The 22,332-nt window shown below is 54.2% G+C and overlaps 8 protein-coding genes across 8 annotated transcripts; 3 read left to right on the top strand and 5 right to left on the bottom strand.

Moving 5' to 3' along the window:
- Window positions 1-111: 111 nt before the first annotated feature.
- MYCGRDRAFT_93390 (uncharacterized protein) lies at window positions 112-1,588 on the bottom strand (the record flags this gene model as incomplete). The annotated part of the gene is made up of 3 exons (XM_003852237.1): window positions 112-246; window positions 297-1,163; window positions 1,532-1,588. 3 exons carry the CDS (start codon window positions 1,586-1,588, stop codon window positions 112-114), a joined length of 1,059 nt encoding a protein of 352 aa, XP_003852285.1.
- A 616-nt stretch (window positions 1,589-2,204) lies between these two features.
- MYCGRDRAFT_59280 (uncharacterized protein) lies at window positions 2,205-3,198 on the top strand (the record flags this gene model as incomplete). The annotated part of the gene is made up of 2 exons (XM_003852478.1): window positions 2,205-2,912; window positions 2,992-3,198. 2 exons carry the CDS (start codon window positions 2,205-2,207, stop codon window positions 3,163-3,165), a joined length of 882 nt encoding a protein of 293 aa, XP_003852526.1.
- Window positions 3,199-3,920: 722 nt separating this feature from the next.
- On the bottom strand, window positions 3,921-5,072 carry MYCGRDRAFT_93388 (uncharacterized protein; the record flags this gene model as incomplete). Its single annotated transcript, XM_003852236.1, has 3 exons — window positions 3,921-4,129; window positions 4,184-4,661; window positions 4,965-5,072. The coding sequence occupies 3 exons, from the start codon at window positions 5,070-5,072 to the stop codon at window positions 3,921-3,923; spliced, it is 795 nt and encodes a 264-aa protein (XP_003852284.1).
- A 2,113-nt stretch (window positions 5,073-7,185) lies between these two features.
- On the bottom strand, window positions 7,186-9,666 carry MYCGRDRAFT_93387 (uncharacterized protein; the record flags this gene model as incomplete). Its single annotated transcript, XM_003852235.1, has 1 exon — window positions 7,186-9,666. The coding sequence occupies one exon, from the start codon at window positions 9,664-9,666 to the stop codon at window positions 7,186-7,188; it is 2,481 nt and encodes an 826-aa protein (XP_003852283.1).
- A 3,358-nt stretch (window positions 9,667-13,024) lies between these two features.
- On the bottom strand, window positions 13,025-14,532 carry MYCGRDRAFT_93386 (uncharacterized protein; the record flags this gene model as incomplete). Its single annotated transcript, XM_003852234.1, has 3 exons — window positions 13,025-13,102; window positions 13,460-14,389; window positions 14,455-14,532. The coding sequence occupies 3 exons, from the start codon at window positions 14,530-14,532 to the stop codon at window positions 13,025-13,027; spliced, it is 1,086 nt and encodes a 361-aa protein (XP_003852282.1).
- A 321-nt stretch (window positions 14,533-14,853) lies between these two features.
- Window positions 14,854-16,281, top strand: MYCGRDRAFT_93385 (uncharacterized protein; the record flags this gene model as incomplete). Its single annotated transcript, XM_003852479.1, has 4 exons — window positions 14,854-14,965; window positions 15,407-15,484; window positions 15,605-15,680; window positions 15,747-16,281. The coding sequence occupies 4 exons, from the start codon at window positions 14,854-14,856 to the stop codon at window positions 16,279-16,281; spliced, it is 801 nt and encodes a 266-aa protein (XP_003852527.1).
- A 784-nt stretch (window positions 16,282-17,065) lies between these two features.
- MYCGRDRAFT_93384 (uncharacterized protein) lies at window positions 17,066-18,621 on the bottom strand (the record flags this gene model as incomplete). Its single annotated transcript, XM_003852233.1, has 3 exons — window positions 17,066-18,040; window positions 18,139-18,257; window positions 18,495-18,621. 3 exons carry the CDS (start codon window positions 18,619-18,621, stop codon window positions 17,066-17,068), a joined length of 1,221 nt encoding a protein of 406 aa, XP_003852281.1.
- A 703-nt stretch (window positions 18,622-19,324) lies between these two features.
- Window positions 19,325-19,978, top strand: MYCGRDRAFT_104609 (uncharacterized protein; the record flags this gene model as incomplete). Its single annotated transcript, XM_003852480.1, has 1 exon — window positions 19,325-19,978. One exon carries the CDS (start codon window positions 19,444-19,446, stop codon window positions 19,672-19,674), a length of 231 nt encoding a protein of 76 aa, XP_003852528.1.
- Window positions 19,979-22,332: the final 2,354 nt, after the last annotated feature.

The following is a 22,332-nucleotide window of genomic DNA, read 5'->3' as shown; positions in this document are numbered from 1 at the left end:
GCACGCGACTGCCTTGACAGCAGCCTCAAACTTCGCCCGTGAATATGTACGGCAGGCGCGCGTGCTTGCACTTCGAACAAAGAACAACAATTGTCTATACTCATGCGTGTATCAAACAACCGCATACAAAGGTCGCGGCAGTTCGCGGTTTGACAGACTTGGCCGGCGTGTCTTTGGATCGATCTTGAGCCCGACATATGCCAGTCTCTCGCCGCCTTTGGTGATGCTCCAAGTCTTGAGGCCATACTGACACACATTAGCATGAGGCAATCATTCCACGAGAGCGCTCGACTCACATAGATGGCGATCTGATGGGTCAAGTAGCGCCCGAACGCTGCACCATGATCGTCAATCAGGCCTTGATAGATCAACTTGTCCTTCTCGAGGTGTCTCTCCTCTCGACGCTCATCGCTCATTGTAGCACCGCCTCTTCCTACGAAAACGATCTCCTCGTCCTCGCTATCGGGCTCAATCAGGCCTTCGCCTTCAAGCTGGCGCTCCTTCTCCTCCCACTGGCGGACAAAAGTTCGCACTTCGTCCTCCAGATCTTGGAGCAGGCCTTTCGCTCCTTTGGCGCGCTTCATCTTCGCTCGGAGATCTTGAGCCACCTTGGCAGCTGCCGCCTCCTCCTTTGACGCGGGCGCTTTGGCTGCTGCAGCTCTAGCTTGCCTTTCTTGCGACTTTCTCGCATACTCAGCATCCCAGAGCGGTGCGAGGAAGTACGGCACATTCTGTACAGCGTACGTCGGATGTGGCTGCCAATCGCTCGGCAGTGGCGGCTCAGCATGAGGGTTGTTCAGCAAGCGATCGTTTTCCCAACGCTGCCGACGTCGAGACCCTTCTTTTCCTTTGAGCAACGACTCCCGTCTCTTCAAGCTATCACGTCGAATCGGCTCGCTTCGCTTGTACACGGTATGTACAGGTTCCGGCCTTGCCGCGCGAAGTCGGAGTCGCGTAGACTCATCTTGAATCGGTTCGCGCTCGTCGAGAGGGATCTCAATGGTGACAGTGCGAGCTTGACGTGGAGGAGGAGATGTTATGGCCGTGCCACTCAAGGCGTCCGCCAATTGGGTCACTGCCCACGCATCGACGCGTTCGATCGAGCTCGGCTCTGGGTGAAGCTCGGGAAAGATGGCCATGGTTCGTAGTGACGTAGCGGAGGACTCTTTTGAGGAATGTGAGCGCAACACGGAATCTGAACAATTGCTCGTCTGCAAAGGAGGCCCAAGAAGTGAAGCCCAAACAGGAACGAACGGTATGAAGGGGGAAGAGCTGGTATGAATGGCGTGGGCAATCGATAAGGGTCATCTGGCCAAAGCATCCGGATCTCAAGATAGAGTCAGATCCCCGATTGACCAATCACGAGGCTTCAAGCCGCACGAGTGAAGACAAAGCGTCATGAGCGATCGATTTGGACCGAGGGCCATCTCGCCGACATCGACCTCACCTTGAACAACATCTCCCGTCAACATCTCCTACCAGACAATCTGCCTTGCGGAGCTGCCGATGGCGATGCCAGCACATAACAGACCTGTGCAACATTCTGCGATAGCGTCAGCACCTCGCGATCCGGACACGGCAAAGACATTGTGACTGAGGTACTCCATTGTCACGAATGGGTAATCGTCCTCGCAGCGAGCAGACCGTGGCGTCTTGTACCTCAGCAGGATACCAGAGGTAGAATCAAAACTTCGTACGAACGGCACGGCCCAAGAAGCAGTCGATTTCGGAGCGAGAAGACTGTGGCTCTCTGGTATACTGGCTATGCTTCTGCGGCCATCCTCCGTCAGCTGCACAACTGCTGCCAAGTATTAGGATCGTGGTGCATTGATGAGGTGCTGCACAAAACATGCTGCGACTGCAGTTGTCAGCGCTTCTGCTCCGCGTGCTACATCGACGGCTGAGTTCCGCCGTGACCAATTTTGCCAGAGCATGACCCGGATCCTATATGTGCATTCCAGCTTATTTCACGGTTGCATTTGTCAGGTCCCACCGCAAAATCCTATGCCCTTTTTCACGGTCATGTAATCGGCAATCCTGAGAATCCTGCGCGTCCCTAGCCAAGCCTTGCTTTGAAATGCCTCCTTGGCTTGGGATCATACCCAAGCACTTAAGGATCTTGATTCCTCTACAAACACTGATCTTGCCTCTCAGAAATCCCGCCATAGTCAAGCAAAGAATCATTTCATTTCACAATCATCGCCATGAATAGCCTCGACACGCTCCCACGTCCGACCAAGACCTATCACTCCCAGGCCTACGACCGTTTGTCACCGTCCAAAAGCAAGTTCGATGGCAAGGGCAAGACAGTCCTAGTCACCGGTGGTTCCGAGGGAATCGGCCTCTCGATCGCAAGATCATTCGCTGAAGCCGGCACGTCAAAGATCATCATCGCCTCTCGCTCAGCTGAAAAGCAGGCCGAAGCCAAAAAGGCATTGGAAGCCGACTTCCCAAATACCGAGTTTCAGACCATCGCTGCATCCATTACGGACCTTCCGCGCGTGAGCGAAATCATGCGTAGCCTTGGCGACTTGGACATCGTCGTTCTGAACGCGGCTATATCCCACCAGCAGGTGCCGAGCGTTGGCGTTCCGCTCGAGGATATCGAGAAGACCTTCCATGGCAACGTCATCGCTCCGCTCCACATGGTCAAGGAATATCTCGCGCTTCCAATGCCGAAATCTGGAAGCAAGACGATCGTCAACATCTCATCGGCTGCTTCCCACGCCCTTGTTCCAGGACATATCGGTTACGGTCCCAGCAAGGCGGCATTTGTGAATGTACTCCAGCACATGTCGAGAGAGTATACGCCGGAGAAGGACGGCGTTCGTTTCTTCAGCATTCATCCAGGAGTCTTCCTCACGACTTTGGCAAAGGATGCCGGTGTGTCCGAGGACGCCTTTGCGTGGGAGGTGTGTATATGCAGCATGGAGGCTTGCTCCTGTTCGACGTCTTGTATGCGATGTATGGCTGACAATTTTTTTCCCACAGGACATTCAAGTCCCCGGCCACTTCACAGTTTGGCTTGCGGGCCCGGAGAGCGACTTCCTGCACGGGAAGTTTGTGTGGGCGCAGTGGGATGTGGATGAGCTGATCGAGCAGAAGGAGAAGATCGAGAAGGTCGAGTTCCTCCCATCCTTCCTCCAACTGGGTCTGCAGCTGTAGACCTACGAGCTTGTGTATGAGAAGACAGCATCTGTGCCAGTCGACGGTCTATAGTGAATTGCAGTGAATTCTGAAACAGCTGTTGTGACTGACCGTTTGTGCCACAAAGAAAGGAACGTCGTTTGTGGCGGAAGCCGTTGGGCGATATCGATGTCATGTTCCGTAGCATGTACGGCCGCAAGAATAGTGAGAACGATTGCAATTATTATGTCAATTGCTTGGAGAGAACACATGTGAGCTGATGATGACTCGTGAGAGATGTGGCGGTAGACGATAGAGTTCTTGACGCCTCGTGGTGGTTCATGGTCCACATGAAACGGCGATAGTGTTACCATTCTGTCGGATCTCCTAGTTGCGACTTCACTTCCTCTTTCCAACGTCACATCTTCTGGCCGCTAACTTTGTGAAGCCATTGCATCTCCATGCGCGTCCTCCGCAATCACAAGACATCGCATTTCCTGCACGTATCCTGGCCAGCTCGATTGCGGTGCCAAGGAGGCGGACAACGTTGAACTCCGCGGCGGCTCGTTGTTTGCGACTCTCCATCGCGTGGCACCGGCGATCAAAAGACCAAGCAGTATCGATCGAAGCGGATCGATCGACAAGGCAAGGAGTCCGACCTATGATCCGATGTCCAGCAACATGATACGGCGCAAGCCTGATCATGTTCAAGGCGATCCGGCCTGAGGAAGACTCCGCAACACACTGCGCGCGATGCCCGCATTGGCGGTTGATATCGGGTGCCCGGCACTCCGTCATCTCCTGGGCGGTCTCTGGCCGTACACCACGTGAACCGACATGTAAATCTTTAGCTCCTGCCGGTCCAGCTCGGCTCTTGCGCCCTCAATCAGTGCGTCAAAGTCAGACTGCGACATGCCACTGAGCCGCATCAAAGGCCACGCTCCCGCTGCTAGAACCATGTCCTTTGACAAGGTCCTAAACTCGTTGCCCACGGATGCTCGTTCTGCAATCTGGTCAGTTTAATCAGCGCTGAGATTCTCGATGAAGTGGCACCTACGCGGATTCCACGCTCCGACAGGGAGCTGCTCGATAGAAGCGTGGACGTTTTGGAAGCCACACTCCGTCATGTACAGACTGAGCTTCGAACCGATCCGAGGATCCTTGCCCATGCGCGTCAACATGCTCATGTACCGCTCTGACCAACGATGAAGAAAGGGCAGATCATGCCCAGAACTTGACTGCCACAGCGGGTGAACCTCCATCATCTGCAGCCAGCCGCCTGGGCGTAGGACGGCCTTCATGTCTCTCACAAAGAACTGCCAGCGAGCAGCATTGATCCCGTCTACCAAGAGCCGACTGTTGACCAGATTGAATCTCTCGGGCGTAAGGAAGCCGCCAGGCTCTTCTCGGAAAGGAGCATTGAGGTTGAATCGCACTTTGTGGTACTCCTCGATCCCGCTGTCCTCATCGTTATCCTCATCTTCCTCATCATCGTCGCTGTTGCCGTGTCCGGTGAATATCTCGACGCCGGTGACCTGGTCGCGTATGTCAGCGTATCGCTTCCTTTGTGCTGTACGCGCCTGAACCAACAAGTATATCCGACTGATCGTTCTCCTTCAGTAGATCATCAATCCACGCGCCCTTTTGGTAGCCACATTCCAAGACTTCCGGGTCTTCGATCTCGTCGAACCGAAGTTCTGGAGGTATCACGGTCCCGACCATTTGTTTGAAGATGTCGTTCAGTTCATCGTACCTTCGCTCTATTCGCTGGATTGTGAACCGCGTCAGTATGGGAAATGTACGGTTCAATCGTTGGATCGACCAGGAACACCACTTACCTCGTCGACCGGTACGGTATGTATACCGTGTTGGAGACCAAAGGCACAGTAGTTCCTCCCAGAAAACGCGATCAAAGCATTGTTCTCTGGCTGTGGGGTGCCCGACATCCTGGCAAGTTCTATCAGAGATCGAAAGAAGCGCGAAACGGAATCCAGGTACTCGGGTCGTCCTGGTGAGATGACAGGGACAGCCTGGGAAAGGTGCGTGCTATCAGACCGGTCGTTCAGGACAACGCTTCCAGGAGGAAAGCCGTCGGCCGTGATCACCAAGTCACCAAGAGAGTGGATTCAAGAGAAGAGTCGCCGACTTTCCCGACTCCCCAAGGGAACTGTTGCATTAGTCTCCTGTGCAGTGTGCATAGCGTAACGACAGGCCAAAGGAGCGACTAAACTGGGGCCAGCTGAGGGTAATCTCCTGGCTTCAAACCGGGTTCAGCTGAGAAGTAAGACGGTAGATCGGTTGACCTCATGGATTGCCTGCTACAGTGCTGATTGACAAGAAGAACACTGCCGTGTACAGTGTCGAGTGGGAAATAAGTCAATGGATAATCACATCTGAAGGATTTCGGCAAGGCTGTCGTTGACATTTCAAAGCCTTTCGGGATCTTCTCATGCAAGTGCGGAACCTGCATCATGCAGGTGTTCGCCTACGAAAAGCAGAGACTTCCTTGGTTCGTCAACTCTGTCAACGCTGCTAAAGTCCATATCGCCGGCGGAAGCACAAGCCACTCACGCTCGTAGCATTGATACCGCTTGCCTCGCAAGGTATTGTTGATCATGAGCTGGCTTGTTGTATACAGATTGAGTCGGCCGCCAGATCGATGCTGCTGGGTCGAGCTCGGTCTTTGATCTGCCATCGGCGGTAAACGGTCAATGGGCGCCAAATCTGCAAGGGTTGCATTAGGACAGCGCTAGGATACGTAACGCCATTGCCATCGGCTCATCCAGACGCTCGGTTTCCACGCCGCTGGCGGCCACAGCGTCGGCAACCGTGCTGCGTTCAAAGTACATTTTACTGCTGGTGGGCAGCAAAGAGTCGGGGAGTCGTCCAGATGATGCTAATGCAAGATATTCTCACGCCACTTTGTCGGCTATCGAAGCTTTCAGGGGTGGTGAGATGATCCATGTCGAACAGGGACAAATCAGTGTCACGCCGTCTCGGTACGCTTGGTCCGTTGCGTGAGGTATCCCACGTCCACGGCACTGGGTTTGTCACCGTGCGAGTCCAAACCCAAGACACCACTATTTGCAACGGCGGCTGCACGCTTAACAGTCGACATCCGGCAGCTAAAGTGCCGATGAGTCGAAGCCACCCACAGAAAAACTGATATACATTCAGCGGTCGTACGCAATGCTAACACAACGGCGTCAATGTGTATTGACGTATGTATGCATGAGGCAGTGCAACCCGAGAAATTGACTGAATCCCGGGAAGGAGCCAAGGCGGGGATCCATGCGGCGCTACATGAACCTTTTCAGTCTCCAATTCGGCCCTCCAGAAGCCCCAGCAAGCAGTCGTACTGCAGAAGCGTCAAATCTGATGGTTTCAAGGCTTGCAAGTCGGAGCCCAGCTGACCAGCTGCAGTAGTGCTTCGCCAAAAGCTCGGCTACGGCGTTGCGGCACGCTGCAGGTCAACCTGGCGCAGCTACCGACCGAGGGCCACCTATATCGTCATTGTCATGTTGAGACAACGTTTGCAGATGCCAGTTCGACGTGGTCGTGCCGAAAAAGCGGTCAAGGACTCAAGGTTGGTTGTAGCTGTCAGACTTATTACAAGGCCGCGCTCGTATAGCTCGAGACCGGCGGTGCCAACGGCTGCAGAAGTAGTCAAAGTCAAGTCCCGGAACTGCTTCCAACTCCCGGATGTTAGGTAACGGAACGGGGACTGGCAGCATGGTTCGCTCGTGGAGGTCGACGTCTGACGTGTTGACGATCGCTGAAAATTCTCCGAAAGTGTGATTTCTGGGCAACAACCGCGGCCGGCCAGCCCACCGGAGGCTGGAGCAGAGGCTAAAATGTGGAGTGTTTTCTGGCGTGGTGGAAGCACTCTGCATCGTGGCGGGGAAGTCAGAAACAACCAGTACTTCATTTTGGTACCTTTCCGGACGTCCTCCCGTATGAAATGGACGTTGCTGTGTGTCTCCGCTGTGTCGTGACTTCCGGGCATAGATGCTTCATATTCCATGCACAATAGCCAAGCATGCGTCGCACCACGCCCGTCTAGATCTCCCTACACCACCGTCCCCAAGCTCCCAAGTCCACTCCGCTCCCTCCGATCTCCTCCATAGCGACGTCGACCCGGCCACCTCTTCCATCCTCCATCACCAAACCACACTCGACCAACCCTTCCCAAGCACCCTTTGCCACAGCCTTGCCCCAAACTCGACTCCCGGCTCCCTGCGCCAGCGCTCCAGATGCCGAAGCCTGCAACTTCGCTTTCGATGCAAGGTTTTTGTATTCGTCGTAAGCAAGGTTGAAGGAGATGATTTCTGTGTTGTAGATGTTGGTGAGGCGGGCGGCGGAGATGAGGAGGGCGAGCTGGAGAATGGAGAGGGAGGGGAGGAGAGTGAGTTTTGAGTCCGGTGCATGGAGGGCTTCAGGCAGGGTCGTCGTAAAGTGGGCGAAGAGTGCGGTCGATGTGGTGGATTCGCTGGTTGGTATTGTCGCGATGGAAAGGCAGAGGGAGGTCAGGAACTCTAGGATGGATTTGGTTGTGTAGTAGAGTCGATGGAGCAGTCTTGCGCAAGGCTCCGAGGCGAGGATGTGGTCGACGACGCTGTTCCAGCTGGAGACAGCGGAATGCTCTTTGGTTTTGCTTGAAGCCAGCTGCAATTTTGTTGCCACATCGGTGGGCTCTCCCAATTCCTGCTTTTCTTCGCTGGACAATTCGTGCGCTGTGATCGCCAGCGCTGCACGGCAGACCTGCTCGAACGCTTGCAGACTCTTCGACAGACTAAGGTGCACATAACGATGACTGAATCGACTCTTGACTCGCTTCTCCAAGCTCTCGGCGACATCGATTCTCGTGGTGAGGCCGAGTACTGCGATCGGCGCCTTGCGGGACTGTGCAATGTCGAAGAGATTGTACAATAGAGTCTGGCGAGGATGAGTCGCGAACAGATCGAACTCGACCATGATGAAGATAACGCTCTTCGTCACTTGTCCCGGCTCGTCGACTCCCATCTCGGTGGGATGTGAGAGCAATGCGAGAAGAGTCGACAGTGTATCGGCGTAGTTCTTTGCTGGACCATCTTCTTCCTCCATTTCCATCTCTCGGCCAAGCTGTCTCCAGATCTCGCGAAGAGCGATCTTGTCATCGGTGTGGATGAAGCCGTTCAGTCGCACAACATGATAATCATCCGGATGCTTCACGCTCTGCTCTCTCAGAATTTGGTTCACCAAAGCAGTCTTACCACAGCCTCGGGCACCGATGAGAAGCATGCTGTTGCTCTCGCCTGCAGTCACCGTCTGATCGACGAGTGAGTACACCTTGGCGTATTCGTCGCTTAGGTTGGTCAAAGGTACCACCCGCTTGCCAGTCGCCTTGCCCATGAGTACTCTCTGTATACATTGCAAATGCTGTGCTTCGAATGTGATTGAAGGGATGGCGACCGCCTTCTTCGCCATGGCTGGTCTTGCTTTGGATGGCGTTGTCATCTTTTGCGCAGACAGATTGGCGCCTTTGCTGCTCACCGCTGCTACCCGCTCGTCTTCCGAGTCGCCAACCTCCAGCTCATCCTCCGGAACGACCCGTGGTATTCCATTCGTAGCGGCAGCTTTTGTTGGCGTGGCCTTCCTTCGATCCAGCGGTTTGACGGCACGTGGTTTTGACACCGAAGTGACCTCTGTCTTGACCTCTGCTTTTGACCTGGCGCTTCTCTTCGTACGAGTGTCCTTCTTCAACGAGGATTGTCTCAGCTCGTTCTCAGATGCCAGCTCGTCCGCGCTGCTCTCTTCCTCAGCCCTCCTCTTCGCAGCTGCTTCCAAATCTCGTATCTCATCCTCGAATGTCTTCTTGCGCTCGCCCGACGGAGCAGTTGTCCAGAACTTCCCGCCGCTTGCACTTTGTTTCGCTGAGCCATTGGGTTTGGCGCTATCGGTGGCCACCTCTCCCTCACTTGGCTCATCATCCATACCATCCATGTCCGTGTCCTCGTCCTCGAAAACTTCCTCCTCACTATCGTCCGAGTCCAACACGCCCACTGTCCTCCCCTCCCTCTCAGCAGCCTCAATAGCCTCCTTCGAGAATCTGCTGAAGAACCCAGTCTTCGCGGGAATGACCCTGCCCTTTGGTGTCTCTTCCTCTACCTTTTTCGCTGTCACCTGTTTAGCCCGCCCGTTCATCCTCCCATATGGCTCCCTCCCCACCAGCGCCCCATCGATGTCGTCAAAAACCTCGCCATCTCTTGCCGTATCCAACCCTCGACTCAGGCTTCGTCCTCCTTTCTCGGCCTTCTGGCTCAACTTCTTCGCTTTGGCTTCTTTCCAGATGGCTCGGCCAATTAACTTTGGAGGTTCCGGTGATGGAGAAGCAGGTGCAGCTTCCACTGTCTTCGCTTTTGCTTTTCTCGCAGCAGATGTGGGTGCTGCTCTGCGGCCAGAGGATCGTGGAGCTGGAGCTGGAGATGCTGTCCTGGTGTCGCTGCCGACCTCGGCCTCAGGTGAGAGTTTACGCCGTTTGGAGGCTCGCGTGGGAGGCATTGCGAGGTACGCGGCGCTATCGTGTCGGAGAATATGTGTTAGGGGCCATTGGAAGAGTACGGCGTGAGGATGTGGAAGCTTCGTAGGAGGATTGTCAAGATGGCGCGTGGAAGCGGGCGGGAGACGCGTGAACGATGTCCGTGCACGAAACGACTTCACTAACGACGACTTCACTTGGATTTCGTGACGATCTTGCCTTGAATACAGGTAATTCTCGCAAGACTTGCCGATCAGGGACGTGAAGTGCGATCATCTGTTGAACCAAAATATTCATATTCAAACTGTTGATTTATACTTTGATTACAATATCAATACAGAAGTCGAAGCGCAATAATCCCTCCCAGCAGAGGATTGCAACCGCAGTAAGTACAGTACATCGCAGAACGCCCTGGTCACCGAAAGAAAGTCGAAATACCGTCTTCCGCAATAGCACATTCCTCCCATAGATTGTTCTTCACTGCAATGTACATGTCCACTGCCCCAGTATATTTTTCCTACCCCCTCAAAAGTTATGGTCCGTTCGCGGTGCCATGAAGCTACCACGACGAGAAGTGCTCGTCGAGCCCGCAAATCCCGAGTCGACAAGGTGAAAGTCTCGCACGTGACGATCGAGGTTGTCCTGTCTCGTGAAGTCTTTCTCACAATCGGGATGAGGACAGTCGATATGTACGGGTGGCAGGTGGGTGGCTGCATGGCGTCGAAGGTCCTTCGGATGTATAAAAGCTTTCCCGCAGCCTAGCTGTCCGCATCGATGAGGGCGGCTTTCGACACTACTGTGGGTACGGGCGATGTGTCGCCTGCTTCATACATTAGCGGATGGACCGAGCAGGCCAACGGTGAAGACTCATTACATACTTGCGATCTTCGTGGGTGTGATATGTTTTGCCGCAGACGGGACACGCGAAGGGCAGCGAAGGATCACGCATTGCTTCGCCCTTCCTCCTGCTCGTGATCGAAGACGTCGACAACGTTGCAGGTACAGCAGGCGTGGAAGGGATGCTAGGACCTGCTGATGAGGAGATAGACCGTCGATGCGCACCACGCTGCGTTCGTTGAATGAACGTTGAGACACTTCTTGGATCTAGGGTGGTTTCCGGCTGGATCGCTAAAGGTATCGCGTCCTCTAAGGATTGTGCAAGATCTTGTATAGGATCATTGGTCTGAGCTGTATGGTACGATCGAGATGGACGGCGTTGAGGTCGGGCATGTCGCTGAGGCGCCCCGGCATATAGTGGGTGCGGCAAGAGTTGACCCGCTGTCCCGTGATCTGCTCGTCTTTGGTCGGGTGCAATAGATTGGCCTGCATGGAAAGGCCCTTGTGTATAAGGTGAGCATATATTTGTCGTTGACGTCCCTTGCTGTTGTATAGGGCTGTGGTTGGCACGTTGTGCGACCTGGGCATAAGTCGATCCTTGCGCATTATGGCCGATTGTGACGTTTGCTGGCAATGTAGGAGATCCAGCCCGAAGCGGTGGGAATGCAGTCTGGGGTTGAACGTATGTCGGAGTGGAGAAAGACGGCGTGCGCACAGGCTGAGGCGTGGCCACGGCCTGTGCGTAGGTCATGCCAGTACATCGTGGCTCGTTGTGGCGCCGACCATTGTTCTGAAAGACGGGGATGATGAAGGAAGATTGGGAATTGTAGCGAGGACTGTAAGGACCACATTGCTGGCAGAGGTCGATTGGAAGATAGTTCGTTTGGCATCCAAAATCGTGTTGATCGTTGGGCTATCGGCGGTGAGCATTCCTGAGTCTTGACGTTTTGGCGAATACAACTCACTTGGATGAGGAATGGCTGCTCGTGATAACCGAGGTCGTCGTCAAAGAAAGCGCCACCAAAGTTGTTAAAGACATCACTCATTGCCACGGGAAGCAAGGAGGAAAGGTTTGACAACGGATGTGGAGCACGAGTAGGATATTCATATACTCCTCAAATTTAGGGCTCGGTCCCTGTGGTCGCTGGCGGCCGATGTGACCACCAAGTGCAGCAATGTTGGCGGGCGTTGGCGGTGCTGGCGGAGCGTGTAGGGCGAGCTTTGCACAAGGTGCGATCACCTTGCAGTTCGTCGAAGCAAACAACCGCACCAAGCTGCAGGAACAGAATGAAAGTGGAGAAATCTCAACTGGCTGAGAACACACAGCGCAGTTGGTGAAACCTCGACACTGTTCGTCGAGTCTGAGGAACGAGGAGTCCAAGAGTTTTGCGCCGCAGGCGTTGAAGATAATGTCATTGTTGTGAGGCCGCCATAGCTTCGTTCGTGGAGGCATCGGGCGTCCACAGTACATTCGGCCGGTGTCGGAAGACTGCGGACGGTCGCAGTACAGCAGCAGAAGCGCACGGAGGTTCTCGAGTACAATCGCGCTGGCAACGCGAGTTCGTGACGAAACCGGTGTAAGCAGAAAGAGTGAGAGGATAGGAGCTCGCCGAAAGGAGTGCCAATTTCACCTGTCACTCAATCGCCAGAGAGTACATGACAATGCGCAGCGAGTAGCACGAGCATGGAGGAGCTTCCGATTGTACAGATGTACATGGACATGTGAGCAGTGCGACGACGCTTGGCCGGTTTCTTGATGACAGCGTTCCTGGGCCATGGTCAATGGGAGCTCTTCTGATCGTCATACCTCGGCGCCGGCGCCCATGTATGCAAGCGAGTAATTCGAAAGCAACGACAGGACGAGAAGTTGAGTGGAAGGGAAGAAAGACGAATTCGTGACTCCGTGAAGTGGGAATCGGGGCGCTGAACGGCCCGTCGTCTCCGTGTGGGGCGGAAGGAGCACAGATATTAAGCCCAATCTCATACAACTCCAGTCTAAGCCACGATTCCAATGACCACACAGCCTCACTTTGACCTCACCTTCTACGATCAAGCTCCTACCGAACCGCAGCCATTACCCGTATGACCTTGCACAGCAATGCAAGAGCCGCATGCCCCAGCCCGCTCTTCCCGTACCCCCGATCCATGGCGTGTCATCCGGGGAACATGGCAAAGGCGTGCACCGCGCGACTGCAGTTCGCATTGCGGCTGACGGGCCTTCGGAGCCGACGGAAAAAAGGCTTGGCTTGCTTGCACGCGGGTTCCAAGCAGAAAGGGCGTGTATCTCGAGGTCATCGACTATTTGGCTAAACCGCATGATCGATGGCATTCGTCGCCATGACGAATGCTCACCGCTGATCGTTCATGCGTGACCACGATATCTCGGCGCTTCTCGAGGTGTGCCTTGCGCCGAATGTATAGCATAGTCTTCGCTGACGATGGTGAGTCAGAGCCAGACTACATGTATACCGCGCCCATATCGAATGCCCGAGGCTTGACGAAACTCTTGCCGAAGCGAGAAGGCTGCACCCAGCTCAGAAGCTTTCACATGCAAATCCTCTGTCCATTGTCTACTCGGGCGTATGGAGCAATAGTCCAGATCATCGTTCTTGACATTTGTATCTGCAGCTGCGGTAGTTTGTGAAGCTGCTGTATCAAGTTCTGTGTCTGCAAATTGCATTGTAAGCTAAGTCAAACATATCTGGGTATCTATCGTCATGTCAATTCAAAAGCGAAGTCAAACGACCGACACCTCTTTCTAACAAATCCTCATGCAGGTGAACTCTCCAACGGCGTATCAACCCTCCCATGCTGGCTGATAACATGCCTCTCCAAGTGGTCCCGTCGCCCAAACCCCTTGTTGTGATATTTGCACCCCGTGAACGTGCAGTAGAACCTCTGCCGATTCGGATCATGGCGCGGAAGATGTCTCAACAAATCTTTCCTGTATTGGAACCGTTTTTCGCACTTTTGGCACACATGGTTTCGACTGGCGTATGGTGCGTGCGAGCGAAGGTGGTGCGTGAGGTCGAGCGAGGTTGGGAAGGCGGCGGCGCACCAGTAGCAGGCGAAGTCGCCGGCTGTCATCTGGTCCCGGTTGCGTCTTGAAGAGCCGAGGCGAGAGGATGAGGATGCGACGGAGGACGCGGAGGAGGGCGAGCGTGCGATCGAGGACGCAGGTGGAGCGAGAAGGTTCGTGTCGAGGCGTGGCAGTAGGTGATCGACGAATGGCGTAGCTTGGTCGATCCAGCTCTGCATATCAACGAGTGGAGGTGGTGTATCGTGATTCCAGGTGTTGACATCGTCGCGGAAGAAAGGAGGTAGGTCAGCGCCTGGCGGGGTGTACGAGCCAGACATAACAGAAGAATGATCCATGGAACTTTGCATCGATACAAGCTGTTGAGGCTGCTGTTGTGCCCAAGGGTGCTGATTAACGTCGTATTGATTCAGGTTCGGGTAATCTTGCTGTGATGTAAAGTCATCCGTTGGCATCTCAATGTCGAACGGACCTTCGTCGAAGAAGGACGTGGCAGCTGAATGTCCTTGAGGCTCCAAGTAGTCACGAGGATGCGACGTAGGTCCTAATGGCGCCAGATTGGGCTGCGGACTGTGCTGAAATATGCGTGGTTCGTCCATCAAGCGCGGTCTCTTGTGACTGTAAGAGATGGGAATCTCATTGAACTCTGCAAAAGACTGCCCGCCAAAGGTCAGAGGTTGTGCGGTCGACGCGAAGGGCGATGCGAGGAATTGCGCAGGAGCACTCTGGGACATCATGCCGTCGAGATTTCCCGTGTAGGTGGGCATCAGGTAGTCATTGTTGGGTATGCTGGTCGGCTGGGTCTGGGTCCGTTGACGATGTTGAGGTTGATCTGAAGATGGCCTAACGTCCGACTGCGGTGATGGCAGTCCCTATTGGTAAGGTCAGTGCAGTGCTCTGACGCATGTGTCTAAACAAACGGGAGTCTTCTCCTTACCATCTGCGACGATGATGCGAGTGCCAGCATGTTGGAGAATTGTCCGCCCATATTGGACAACGTCGAAGACCAATCCATGTCGGCGTTCGAATCGTATCCTTCCGGTTGCGCTTTGACAAGGGCGACGATTGTGAGAATGACAATGATTGTGATAGTGAAGCGACAAGGATAGTGGGCCATCTTCATGACACAAAGTGCCTCACTATCATTGAGCTAAGATGTCGTAAAGATCTTTCGATGGAGACGACGTCGACAATGGTGGAAAGACGTCAACAGGGATGAAAGAAATGGAATACTCATCGTCAGCCTTATATTTGATCTCAGCAATCGTCTCCAGTTGTATTCACAGCCCGTTGCGACCATGGTCGGTGCACCACTTGCAGAACCAGTAGTACCATAATGTCTGTCGAGGCTGTGCAAGAGTTGCAGGGTAGGCGCAGCATGATCACACAGTCCGTACCGAGTAAGGCTCACATGCACGAGCACATCACGCCGGTGAAGGGACTCGCATGTTCGTGATCCGTGTTCATTCTTGCCTCCGAGTTCAGGATGCCGTGGATAATGGTGCCGAATGTTGATGATGGAGAGAAGGAGAGGAGAGATCCAGCTGCTGCTTCCCCTCGTCGGGTTGCAGGCCCCGCTCTTGCTTACTAAGCCGAGCCATATGGATCGTTACGGGATCAACAACAACGACACGACAGACAACACTCCGCACTCGTCTTTCAAATTCAGCGAAGCTGATTCCGTGTTTCACCTGAAGGGCGACTTTTGCTTCATACCGCCATGCTTCAAGAAGGAAAGAAGCTCGCATCTCCCATGGTCTCTCTCAGAATCCAGACCACAGAATGTCTGAGACTGTACTCCAAGGCAACTGTCATTGTGGAAGCTATCGATTCGAGCTTCCCGTGGCAGACTTGAAACAGACAAGTACTTGTGCCTGTAAACACTGCAGCAAAGCAGGATGTCTATGGCTACCACTGTCGACTGAGCTGGTCTATCGTGCCACGCGGGATGATGGCCACATCGCAAGGTATCGATCTGAAGGTCTCGAGAAGGAGGCAAGTCAACGAACGAGGATCATCCACTCTGTGTCTGACAATATTGCCATGCGTCCAGTTCTGCAGTGTCTGTGGTACTACGATCTCCGCAGAACACTTCGAAGGATCCGTTCGAGGACGAGCTGTCAATGTTAGGTGTATTCGTCAGATCAATCCTTTTGACTATGAGTAAGTTCCTCCATCAGTCCTTCGCGATCTCTTCCTGCGAGCTTCATCGTCAAAGTGTTCGTCCAGATTTCAGTCAACTGCACATTTTGCCTCCGCAAGCCCCGATAGCCGGCTCCTGCGATTGTGGCAAGGTCAAAGTACAGCTCCTCCAATCACCCGAGGAACTCGCGATCCGCGAAGACAATTGCAGTATCTGTACACGGGCAAGTCCACTTCAGATCAGCCTACACCTCGGGCTCGGCGACGACTAATCTCCCTACAGAACGCCTGGGTCGGTGCCTACCCCTCAAAGAGTCAAGTCGTCCTGACAGGAACAGAGAACACTCAAGACTACTCTTTCGACCGCAAATTCAACGGGTTCCCGTTCTGCAAGACGTGTGGTATCCACGTATATCAGCACCTCTACGGTCCGCCTCAGGCTATCATTGAGTGTATGCCAGAAGATCGGCAGCAAGCTGTCCGCCAAATGCTCGATATTCAACCCGTCAACGTGCGTGTCCTGGACAACTTTGTTTTGAGCAACCACAATGTCGCGCGGGAGGATGAAGGAACGGAAGGGTACGAAAGCACGGTGCTAGGCCTGCCAGTAGCGAAGGGATAGCCGACGAGCAAGTGAGCTCTGAATTCTGGAGGAACTATAGCCACGCAGGCGGGCTTGCTGCGACCAGCAGTGCACTCAATACGCTAGAACCTTCGTCGCATGACCCATCGGCCGCCATCCTTGTAATTGCGCATTTCTTGCATCATCTTCATCGCCAATGCAATCATCATCCATGCACGATTGAAGGGCCACAATCGCGAATCTGACTTGAACGGGGCTGTGTAGAGCAAGCTGTGAGGCTCAAAGGACTCCACGAAAGAGCTTGCAGCTGTAGCTTACTGCGTACCTTACCGTACCTTGGCTTCCCTTTCAACGGGCGGCTCCAACAATGTGGCTGGGGCTATGCAGGACTACTGCCTTGTGCCTGATACGAAGACTATCCGGCGGACTGGGCTGTGGGCTTGTGAAGCTTGTGTACCGTTCGGGCCGTCTGTATTTCAGCTGCTGGCGGCTTGTTCACAAGTGAGGTTCGCAAGCTCGTTCGAGAGCATGTGCGATGACGACAGCAATGGACGAGTCGGGAGCTATAGCTTCGTGCTGTTGACTGATGGATGAGGTTGACACGCTGAGACAGGTACCAGAGGGCGACGTTGATCGCGACGTATAGTGATGCTGAGTTGTGTAAATTGTCGCTCGTACTGTGGCCCATCTATACATCTATAGTCTAACAAAAGGGTATCATGTAATGCGAAATGCGTGACGCTGTGTCCACTGCATGCTGGAAATGCTTCCCATGCTCTTCAAGGAAGTTTACACTCTGTGTTCAAGCTCCAGTCCACTATTCCTAGCTGTTGGAGGCCGACGACATCCCATGTACATTCTGCATATGTCTCAGCATATGGTCCCTCCTCTTAAACGTCTTCGTACAGCCAAGCTGGGTGCACAACCAAGGCCGTTCCTCCGAATGCGTTGTTAAATGTTTGTGATACTCTTTCTTCCAGCGCCACACTGTGTTAGGCTCGCATATCGTGCAGATCCAAGGGTTGTTCGGCTCTTTGTGATAGCGCGTGTGATGGTCCAAGCCTGACTTGTCTTTGAAGCTCTTTCCACAGCCGTCCGAACTGCATGTATAAGCTGAAGCTTGGCTGGGCGTGGCGGACGCAGCGATGGACATGGGGCCTTGAGAGGTGGTGGGATTCGAATTTGGTTCGAGACGAGTGTTTGGCTGTATGAGCCGCCATGAAAACGCCGACTGCAGTCCTTGTTGTGATCCAGTCGGTGAGGGCTCGCCTTGTGTAGTATCTTGCTCGATGCATGCCGGCTGGGGCAAAGGCTGAGATCCTTGCAGAGTCGTAAGAAGTGCAGCTTGTTCTTGATACGAGAGCATGGCGAACGAAGGATCGACATCAGAGGCGATGTCCCAGAAGGCTTCCGGATTGTGCACTGCTGCGGTGGAAGAGCTACCGGGGCCCGGCTTCGAGTTTAACGCGGGCGGTGTGAACCATACTTGATCTTGGCTCGAAGTAGACCACGTCCAATTTGACGGTGTATGTCCGCCATGTTGATCATGCCGATTTGTAGTTGGCGAAGCAAGACCATAGGGATGCAAGTGTTGAGGCGGTGGAGAAGTAAAGTATGGTAGCTCGGGGTGTAGCTGAGACGATGTCGACGCTGATGGTGTCTGTATGCCATATTCGGTAGGTGGGTTGTAGTGTTGAAGCGGATTTCGCGTGTTGTCGTTGTCGGAGTCGATCAGGTCGTCGAGTTCGGCGTGAGGTGCGTACTGGGCGGTGAACGCTGAAGGCGGGTGGGGCGGTATCTGTTGTTCGGTGTTGCGATTCCCAGCTGCGGTCTTGATGGTAACCGTCAGCGTCGTGCTGGAAAGGATCGCCTCACTAGAAGAGCTGTCTCTCTTACCTCCCGAGCTGCGTGCACCCCTTCGTCTACATCATGGTTGAAATGCTGCGACGAGCTCGAAGTCTCTGGCTCTTGCGCAGCCCAAAGTCCAAGCTCTCGAAGCTGTGGATCCCAATTTTCTGGCCAAGGCTCGTCGTTTGGTAAGGTCATCGAGGCCGTAAAAGGTGATGAGGTCGTGGGCTGCTGTGCAGATCAGGAGACGTCGAGACTATGGCCAGCTCGTGGCCCTCAATCCTGTAGCAGACGTTCGTTCCAGTCGTACTGAAGTATCCAGCAAAACTCACTTGCTACACAGTAATATTCGAAAGGGGGATTGATCAATGACCAGAACAGGAAGAAGGAGGCAAGGGAATTACCTAGTCGACGGCCGGTGGCAGCTGGTTTTGTGATGTCGTGGTCGGGCGGACCCTTCATCATCACTGAATAGCTGGCGGCCAGCATCGTGAAGCTGGGCAGTGCTGGCTGGCGCCGGTACCACGGCATCATGAAATCAGCAGCGACAACACTCAAGCATTTGTGGCTTGCACGTCAGTTGATATATTCCACGCAGAATCAATTGAGTTGCAAAGGCAGATGTAATGGGAGATTGAGAAAGCAGAAGCGTCTCAGCTTACTCACCGACAATCCTGGGAAGCCTCGGCAGGAGTGGGATGTGTAGATTGTCTCGTGCATATCGTCTCTTGGAGCTTTGGCCCGCTCTGAAGGTTCCACAAACATGGCGGCCCGACAGTCGCTTCGGACACTTGAGCTTGGATACTCGCTCCAGATTGCCATAATGCATTGTTCCGTCTCCACCAAAAGAGCCGTACATGGTGTCGAAGATTCGCTGTCATGGGAAGGGGCACATGGAAGCAATGCGAAGTCTCAATGATCCAGACACAATCACGAACGACCGCTCGTATTGCAAATCGCACAAGTTGATCCGCCAGAGCATTCGACACATACCGTGTCTGAAGATCTGAACCCACAGCAGTAGCCTGAAGTCGAAAGACAGCCGCCGTGCGTCGGTCAAAGTCGCAAGGCTTGCCTGGCGTCAGTTCAAGCCTTGGTCGTCTGCCGATCGGAGTGAGGCAATGTTGGCGAGACTTTGAGCAGCTCCTCCCGAAGGCCACACAGTCATCATCCTGGACATGCCCTCTATGTTCGCGCCGCGGTGAGTGGAGCAAGAAAGTTCGAGCGGCGGCGGCAGAGAATTCTTGAATTCAGTTCGTCAAAGCATGTCGCGGCCTTCGCATGAGTCCGTGATACCCGAGACGGCGCAATTGTGGTGTCCATTGTGTTCTGCGCGTGCTCTTGATTCATGCGATGCTGACCATCGTTGTGGCGCGGCCTCTCGGTGGCTTTGCCGGCTCTTTTGAGATCGAGATCGAGACCGCACTGAAACGCGGCTCCCGTACGGAATGGCGCAGTCGGGAAGGAGAGAAGCTCGACGCGACGTGGACTGGGCGTGGGATGGGCGGTCAGCCAGCGTCCGCATCAATGGTCCCCGCAATTATCAGTTTGAATATCAATTTCGTGCGTCCCTCGTGCGCATGACTTGCGCTAAGAGTTGATGGCAGCCTCTCGTCGTCCAGCTCGTCGCGGTCGATTCGAGATCCGAGTGTTCGCAGGGACCTTGTTTGCAGGGACCTTATCCTTGGTCAGAGCGGCGTCTCCAGATGGAATTTGGCTTGAGTACACCTTCGCGATACTTCCTCGACCTGATACGGAGGTTCGTCGGTGGTGTTCCTGTTATGAGCTTTAATCGACGCAGATGGAGTCTGGCCCGCGCCCATTCGTGCCCATGTTTCCACGGCGGCCTCGCAGTCGCCGGTCTCGAGGCTTTTCATGCTGGTGTTCTGGTCGTTGCTTTCGGCTGCAAGCGCTACTTCGGGATGGCAAGACGCACGAGAGATATTCTCTCGCGGCTGGAAGCTATGCGTGTGTAAGTATCATTTCCATGAAGAGGCGGTGTCGAATGTGACACGTATTTGCCAGCTATTGCATGCTCAGATGCGGGCTCTAAGGCGGAGATGCCCAATCAGTATCGTGGAGCGCTCAAGCAGTCTCTGGCATCGTGACCAGAGACCGTGATGTGTTGATCATGCAGAAGAGAGAAAGGGATAAGCAGGAAGTCACGATATAGTTGGACGTGACGTCGAAAGAGTGATGCTGATAGAATAATCTGGTTCGGAAGGCCCGTACGGTAATAATAGTGAGACATCGGTCCCCTGCAAATGAAAACGTCCAGCAAAGTCAAAATGACAACCAATAAACGTGTGGCGCACAGCTCATTTAAATAAAACCTCCGCTCCCCATCGGACGAGTCCGCCAACTCCGAGGCCACACAGGCGACGGCAAGGCCCGCTGCCCTCCTCCTTCATCATCGTAACAAAACAAACATGCCGCCGAACCCCGGGGGTTTACAGACCGATTGCATTCAGCTCTGTGTCGACAGTCCGTCGATCTCAGGAAGCAGACCATCATGGACGTTTCGAATGTGCCGGTCGTAATTGTCCTTCCGGGGAAAGCCTAGGATGTTGCGTCCACAATCCCACCAAGGGCAATATACCTTCGGAATCCTAACAATGCCATGCGTTCCGAGGTGCCGGTCACGCTCATGTGGAGAAACAAAGCCTTTCGGACATCCAAGGACCTCGCACTGATAAGCACGCCCTGAGTCGGGAACGTCGTACCGCCGATGGTGAACAAGCTCGTTCTTGGTGTTGAACAGCATGAGGCGGAGATCCTTCGGGCAGCAATGCAGGATTGGACCGCCACTGGCACGCGAATGCCGGCGAAAGCGATTGCCAGGTTGACTGCGAGATCTGAACATGGCTGGTGCGGTTGTGGATCTAGCACTGGAACTGGACGCTGGGAACGAGAGTACACCCATGAGATCAGATGCCTCACTGTCGTTCAAAGAGGTCACGGACGGCGTCGCCGGGTACATGAGCCGATTCGGTTGCGTTTCGGCATGAGCGCGAGGTTGCGAGTCACTGTGCGAGCTGCGAGTTGGCGGCGGCGATGGCAGGCCATATCGTGAGCTCGAAGGTATTGATGCTGGGTCGTCCTGCCATGCGCTTGGCAGGACCCGGCGACCAGGCGTCTTGACGGGAGAGTTGTGCAAATTATCCAGCCCAAGCGCGCTCAGCTCCTTTTGAGCATGGTCGTCGCGGCGAGGTGGTCGAGGCTGGTCGGCGAAGTGTGCGCCTGCTAGGGCGGTGTGATCGGCTACGAAAGTGGTGGATCCCGTCGGTGCATCCTGCAATTTTTGCTCGGAGTCTTCGAGCTGGAGCGGCGCATCGTGGGCAGAATCCTTCAACAGCTCTTTGCCAGATTCCGTCGACTCGCAAGGTGATGGCGGGGTGTGGCTGAGAAGCACGCGCGCGCCCTCGAACAGGACGCTTACATCGGTCTCGATAGGATCGTAAAGCCAGTACACGAAGTCCTCGTCCTGCTCGAAATCTGTTGCAGTGACAAGAGCTGCAAAGACGAGAACGAGAAGTAAGAGAAGGACGATATGCAGCATCCCGACGATCTGCGCATGCGGCGAAAGCTTGTAGTAATTGCCGGACGTCTTGATCGCTTTGGGTGTGGTTTGGACTTCGAAGCAGGGTTCTGGCAGGTCTTCGAGGCTTGATGTATTCGTCTTTAACATACGTTGGAACGGCTCTTTATATCGAGGGAAGTTGGACGAACGGACATATTGCGTACCATTCGTAAGGAGGCCGCCTCCCGTCATCCTACCGCACTCACGAGCGCATCGCCATAGCCAAGATCTTGTCGCAGCTCAATGAAACCGGCAAACATCTGGTGGTAGCCGGATACACTGCCCGGAAATGCTGTAGGTAAGCGAGCGGCGACATTGATGCCGAACGCCTATGTCACCAACCCCACGACTAATATGACAGAGTCGAGGCCGAAGAACAATGCCCGAGGGATGGTCATAACCTTGAAGCACTTGTTAGGCCAATCACCGAACCGAATGCATGCGCCTAGACTCGCAATCTGCAAGCCTGCATCGGCACATCTTCCGCACAGGATCGAAGGACACCATAACGCAGCAAGGCGGAGTGGCCCTATCGACCGAAATTTCGATGCATGTCAAAAGCAGGGTAAAGTTTTGAGTGTCAAGCGCTGCAAGCGTCCACATGGCAGGTGTCACTGCTCTTCATTGCCAGCAGAGCTTCGATTATTACCGCGATTTCTCTA

Source organism: Zymoseptoria tritici, chromosome 5 (assembly GCF_000219625.1).
Source record: "Zymoseptoria tritici IPO323 chromosome 5, whole genome shotgun sequence".
In the NCBI taxonomy this organism is placed as follows: domain Eukaryota; kingdom Fungi; phylum Ascomycota; class Dothideomycetes; order Mycosphaerellales; family Mycosphaerellaceae; genus Zymoseptoria; species Zymoseptoria tritici.
Note: the sequence above shows the minus strand (reverse complement) of the source record. Positions and strands in the feature narration are given on the sequence as shown.